This window comes from Heptranchias perlo, chromosome 2, assembly GCF_035084215.1.
Source record: "Heptranchias perlo isolate sHepPer1 chromosome 2, sHepPer1.hap1, whole genome shotgun sequence".
Taxonomy (NCBI): Eukaryota; Metazoa; Chordata; class Chondrichthyes; order Hexanchiformes; family Hexanchidae; genus Heptranchias; species Heptranchias perlo.
Window position 1 is genome coordinate 58,727,162 of NC_090326.1, and position 6,519 is coordinate 58,733,680.

General features: G+C 42.5%; 1 protein-coding gene across 5 annotated transcripts in view; it reads right to left on the bottom strand.

The window, feature by feature from the left end:
• The window catches only part of LOC137339496 (ubiquitin thioesterase otulin-like), a 40,108-nt gene extending 33,939 nt beyond the window's left edge, over positions 1–6,169 (bottom strand). For 3 of the 5 annotated variants that reach the window (XR_010966633.1, XM_068001898.1, XM_068001902.1), the window contains exons 1-2: positions 6,032–6,163; positions 338–873 (exon numbers count right to left, since the gene is read on the bottom strand). Coding sequence is in view for 3 of the 5 variants with exons in the window: in XM_068001898.1 (XP_067857999.1) it covers positions 338–864 (527 nt within the window). In the remaining 2 variants the exon portion in view is untranslated. Of the gene's footprint in view, positions 1–337; positions 874–2,692; positions 2,769–6,031 lie in introns of those variants that run through there. The other 2 variants (XR_010966634.1, XM_068001901.1) reach the window with 2 other exon arrangements.
• Positions 6,170–6,519: the final 350 nt, after the last annotated feature.

The window sequence follows — 6,519 nt, forward strand, 5'->3', positions numbered from 1 at the left end:
CCGTTTCCACCTTTGCTAAACCTCACAGTGTCTTTCTACATCATGATCTAAAGGTTAGCACAATCATCGGCAATGCTTATGCTAGTAATGTCCTGCATTTACAACGGCTGATCACTAGTTTCAAATCAATGGGAAAGTAACAAAAAAATAAACAAAATTGAAGAATGTAAGCTGTGTCTGACAACGGGATTGAAGCTAGAAAGAGGGGAATGTCTAATAATTCTATCCCACAATCTCTAGAAACTGGCCAAGAAATAGAAAGAAAGTATGGCAGTGAAAGGATCTGAGCACCATGTCATACAGTTGTTCTTGTACCAGTAATGCTGCTTTACAGTACCTGTCCCATTGCTTTGTGTTGCTAGTACCACCACAGGTCACATCAGCGTAGCATCCCTCATCGGTGCTTGTGTAGATATCAAGTATTTCTGTTGGGTTCCCGATATACAGTTCAGCACTCCTTAAAGAAAGATCTTCAATACGATTAACTTCAATTAAAGCATCAAGTCTATCTTCTCCATTACTGTGCTGCAGCAGATCAACAGAGCTGCTAGAAACATCCTTACTGTTTTCACTCTCTAAGATTTTCCTGTGGTTTTCAGTCTTTGTGCCACTGCCGAAATGTTCCTTTACTTCAGACATTTGTTCACAGGCACTAAAACCTCTATTAGATATGGTGTCTTCTTTAGATGTTAATCTGTCTTTGGTCAAGAGTTCTGCGTAAGTGTAATACAGGACCAATCCAGTGACTGATAGTACAATAAAATAATACAATATATAATCTATTGCACAAGCTACTGCTTGGATCCCAGTGTATATCCAATCCAGAATCTGCACGACGTATTCCATTTCCAATGTTTCCCACATTGCAAGAAGCTGTAGCAAAAAGATAAAAAAAAACTATAGTCCTGCAAAAATTAAATCATTTTCAATTAGCAAAAAAAATTAGTGGTTTTAGCACCAATTCCTTAAGCATGTGACATCACTCATCATGGCTAAAGCTATGTGGAAATACATGTTAGAATATATTAGCATATTTGAATTCTTTTTTGACAAAAAGCCACCAGCAGCAGAACTGCATTTAAATAACCCCAACATGAACACTATAAAAGGATTGTGGCAATCGAGGAGCTTGGATTAAAACCTCCCGATTCTCACTTATCCGTTTCCTCCTAATATCATCCCCCCAATGCATTGGCAATCAGCAGAAACATGAACTCATCCAACGGTCCCACAGACATGGAAGGACAACAAGTGCAGTCTGCTGAGGCAGAAAGTGGTTAGGTGTGCATGCGTGTTTTAGTTGCCCTCATCGCGAACATCAGAAACCCATAAATGGACCCCCTTGTTGGAGAACAGTAAGCTGAAACTTCCTAGCATCTGCACCTAGGATCTCTACCCCCTCACTGAACCTCACACTCAGAGTCCCCCCCGCTCCTCACTGAGAAGAAACTCCATCCTCCTTCCCCCTCCATGTTGAGGGCCCAAACTTGGACCTCTTCCAACCAATCCTCCAATGCTGAAAAGAACTTAGGAGGAGGCTGAGTAGGATCGTCCACTCAGCAATTTTGGTTGAAGACCATTACAAACACTTCAGCCTGGTCTCTTGCATTCATGTGTTGGGTTCTGCCATGGTTGGGGATGGGGCAACTCCTCCCATTAGGTACCTGATTGTCCACCACCACTGTTGTAATATGTAGTAGGGCTACAGAGCTCCAATGGTTGTAGAACTGCTTAGCTGTGTCTATAGACTGCTACTTTTGGTGTCTAGCGTGCTAGCAGCCCTGTATTATAGATTCACTAGGTAAAGGTATGCCTGGTGCTACTGTGGGCACAGCTTTCTACACTCCCCATTGAATCAGAATTGGTCTCACGGAGAATAGAGAGATCGGCCGGTAATGGCAGTTGTATACAAATCTTGTACTGAACTTGTACAATATTCGAGTACTTTACAAAAAGGTGCACCACTTTTGCTTTTGTGGGCCACAAAGTTACAGTTTATGTTTCCATTAACTTGTACACATTTCAGGTTGCGGATACTAACAGATCTTGGTATTCTGGTTTAGGATGTATCCATTAATGAAGCAACAATGTTAAAAACATTCCTAAGCAAAAGTCCAGAAGGGTCACTCTGATTGCTTGCCGCTCTTTCAAATGCTTGTGTGAGCCCAGATAACCTTTGAGAGAGATCACACATGAAGCCTTCCACGACCGGTAGGCACTGTTAATTGTTATAAATGAATTACATCAATTGATGAATGATTAAGCTCAGGTGCATGAGCAATTGGGAACTTTTTGGCTCCCATATATAAGGGAGTAGGCTTGGGGGAGAGGTGATGGATGATTTGGGTGTAATGTGAATCCCAGCAAATAAAGTTTATAGGCAACTAAAAGTCCTTCACTGTCTGGCTGTCCATTTAGAACAGGCACTGCTGGATACAGTTTACATAATTGACAATGAAAATCAGATCTTGATCTAACTAAAACATTTTGGTTTAAATAGGCCATTTGTATTTGTGGTGCCCTCCTCATGGGGACGGAACTTGTAGAGTGTGTTTTTGTCCTGGTGGCATTGGGCATACTGCTGTGCCACACTATTGGCCTTTTCAAATTAGTCCCAGAAGTCCAGACCTACAAAATCCAAACAGGACAAACCAGCAATTAAGAAATACAACTGCATGTAGGACCAAGTTACCTGGGCTTCGTGAACTGGGCTTAGAGATTCTATGGCCACTTCTGATCATGCAGTTGGGGCACTCCAACTGTTCCAAGCACCCCTGAGCTAGGGAGGGAAAAATCAGTCAGGTTTGTCATTCCTGATAAATATCTAGTGGCTCCTGCAGGAAGGTATAGAGTTTATGGATGTTGGGGGAGGACAGAATTGGATTTGATCATACTGCCACCCCCCCACCCAGAAGTCTGTTGACACTCATTCTTTAGGCTCAATAGCCACTTGAGAGGCACCAGATGGCTGCCAGTACCCATGTATAAGTCACCATCTTCAGTGCCCGAACTCACTGCCTGAAAGGTTGTTTGAGACAGAAACCCTCAACTCTTTTAAAAAGTACTTTGATGCGCGCTTGAAGTGCCGTAACCTACAGGGCGACGGACCAAAAGTGCTGGAAAGTGGGATTAAGCTGGATAGCTCTTTTTTGGCCAGCATGGACACGATGGGCTGAATGGCCTTCTTCTGTGCTGTAACTGTCTATGATACAGAAGAGGGGAGAAAAATTGGAAAATTGTAGCAAGTTGTGACCATGAGCTGCCGAATTATTTTTCTCCCCTTTTTCCTTGTCTTTCTTCTCCTCCATCTCTCTTTTTCTGTATTTCACTTTGCTTTTTCACAGCCCTCTTGGATGTGCGATTTGCTTTCTCTTGCTGTAGAGGCAGAGAAAGCAAGAGCCAACTATGGAGGCAGGTGCATCCCAGCATTTACTGCAGTAGTGAAAGCTCTTAGTTTAAAGTTTAGGGTTATAGTTTTAATAAAGGGTTTTCACTATCTTTATGATTGCTGGGTTAGCCCTACTTCCACAGAGATGTTTTGTTTTCTCTGGTCTTCCCCGCAAGTGGAAACATCTTCTCTATATCTACCCTATCAAACCCTATTATCATCATCTTAAAGACCTCTATCAGGTCACCCCTCAGCTTTCTCTTTTCTAGGGAAAAAAGCCCCAGCCTGTTCGATCTTTCCTGACAGTTCTGGTATCATTCTTGTAAAACTTTTTTGGACCTTGTCCAGTACCTCTAAATCCTTTTTATAATATGGAGATGAGAACTGTGCACAGTGTTCCATGTGTGGTCTACCCAAGGTTCTATACAAGTTTAATATAACATATTACGAGACCATAAAGGATGAGCTTGGCACCATGGAAGTTACAACGACATCGCATCCCCCACAACTCCTCCTATGCCTGTCGGATGTTCGTTTCCATTGCGCTGTGACCGTTTAATTATATTTACTATACCGCCACCACCACCAGACATTTTTTATGGATGAAAGTTTTTGTGAGGTCACACACTGCAGGCAGCAGATATCCATCTGGTTGTGTGAAGATGAGAGAGAAAAGCACAATGTGTGGGGAGATGCCTGGTTTTTGAAATAGAGATTGAAGGGAGAATTGAACCTGCATCCAACCACTCAGTGACACTGCATATTAATGTTCCAACAAACTGCATCATTTTAGACTTTTTTTACTTTACCTATTTGACTAGACAATGTAATTTCCATATTTAATAAGTTGACAATCATACTACCAAGTTAAGCTATTGCATGGTCAGTATGACCTTTGCTTTTTGCACCATTACTCTAAATTCACAAACTTTCCAAAATAGACAGGAATGTATGCACATAAAAACACAAATTAAAAAAAATACTAATCTGCAAATACTTCTTTATGCAAGAGGTTACATTAATCGTGATAGACTGAAAGCAATAACCTATATTTATAATTTTTTTTAAAGTGTATATACAAGAAATAAACATTACACAACAGGCCCCCTGGTTACTTCAGCTAGTCTGTCAAATACTTAAATGATCAAAGTGTCTGTCAACAGGATTTACAAATTCCCTGGGGGAAAATGGACAATTTAATTTAGATAAATGTGAGGTGATGCATTTTGGTAGATCGAATCGGGCCAGGACCTACTCCGTTAATGGTAGGGCGTTGGGGAGAGTTATAGAACAAAGAGATCTAGGAGTACAGATTCATAGCTCCTTGAAAGTGGAGTCACAGGTGGATAGGGTGGTGAAGAAGGCATTCGGCATGCTTGGTTTCATTGGTCAGAACATTGAATGCAGGAGTTGGGATGTCTTGTTGAAGTTGTACAGGGCATTGGTGAGGCCACACTTGGAGTACTGTGTATAGTTCTGGTCACCCTATTATAGAAAGGATATTATTAAACTAGAAAGAGTGCAGAAAAGATTTACTACGATGCTACCGGGACTTGATGGTTTGACTTACAGGGAGAGGTTAGACAGACTGGGACTTTTTTCCCTGGAGAGTAGGAGGTTAAGGGGTGATCTTATAGAAGTCTATAAAATAATGAGGGGCATAGATAAGGTCGATAGTCAAAATCTTTTCCCAAAGGTAGGGGAGTCTATAACGAGGGGGCATAGATTTAAGGTGAGAGGGGAGAGATACAAAAGGGTCCAGAGGGGCAATTTTTTCACTCAAAGGGTGGTGAGTGTCTGGAACGAGCTGCCAGAGGCAGTAGTAGAGGCGGGTACAATTTTGTCTTTTAAAAAGCATTTGGACAGTTACATGGGTAAGATGGGTATAGAGGGATATGGGCCAAGTGCAGGCAATTGGGACTAGCTTAGTGGTATAAACTGGGCGACATGGACATGTTGGGCCGAAGGGCCTGTTTCCATGTTGTAACTTCTATGATTCTATGAAATACATCCATTCTTGAGGTCTAATATTTTAGTTTAGGCTTTTCGTTTCCAACATGATCTGGGGTCCATGTGCTAACACAATATGCTAAAAAGTATCTGTGTTTAATGTAACAATCCGACCAACAAGAGGGACATGTTCATACACAGGAACGGAAGACGAGGAGGCGGAGGGTAAAGGAAAATGAAGGGACTGTTATGAACTGCAGACACTCTCGCCCAGCTTCCGGGTATCCTGTGATGGTGGGAAGTGAGTCGCCCTGTTGTTTATATACAAGAAACACATTACATTGCGCCAGAAAGGCCGGTCAGACCGGCTGGTGCGGCTCCCTCCCTGACCCAGAATGTGAGGGCTCCTCAGAAAGTGGAAATTAAATAAACTCCAATGATTCTAGTTCACTAGAAACAAATTAACAGCGGGCGGCTGCAATTCAATTCCACGTTGACGCATTTAGTGAAATAAGTGAGTTTAAAAAAAAATTCTCATCATGAAAAGTTGCTTATGGAAGAGTGGCCGGGTTAAACCAAGACCGAGCCGGAGTCTGCAATTGTTGCATTTTGAGTAAATAAGGCGAAATTCATGTTGTTTCCCTGGGGGAAAATGGACGATTTCAGCGAGTTGCCGATCGCCGGGCTCCCTACCTGTTGCTCGCGTCTCCGCTCCGCTCCGCTCTCCTCTTGGTGGCAGCGTGCAGCAGCTGTCAATCACCGCAGGAAAGGCAGGACAAAGACTGCGGGCGGTGTTCACTTTCCACTATTAATCTGAACAAGTGAAGACTCAGACAAGGGTCAAAAGCACAATATCTAGTCAGACTGACTGGAGACTCATTTAACTCCACTCCCCATAAGCTTTGGTTTGTCACAAACTCTCTTTATTCTGAAATGCTAACAACATAACTGAGGACCCCTCAACATCTTCTTCAGGGCGTATCCTATCTTTTCTCTTTAACAGATACTGACCCACCTGCTGTGTATTACCATATAGGGTTACCAACTATGGTTGGAGGTATTCCGGGAGGTTTGATCACCTGAGCTCTGATCGTGTGACACACAAATGTTACCGCATTTCTTTCTCCCTATCTCCTTCGATTCTGGTTCCATGTGAAGGTGATAACTCTGCACTGGGAGCC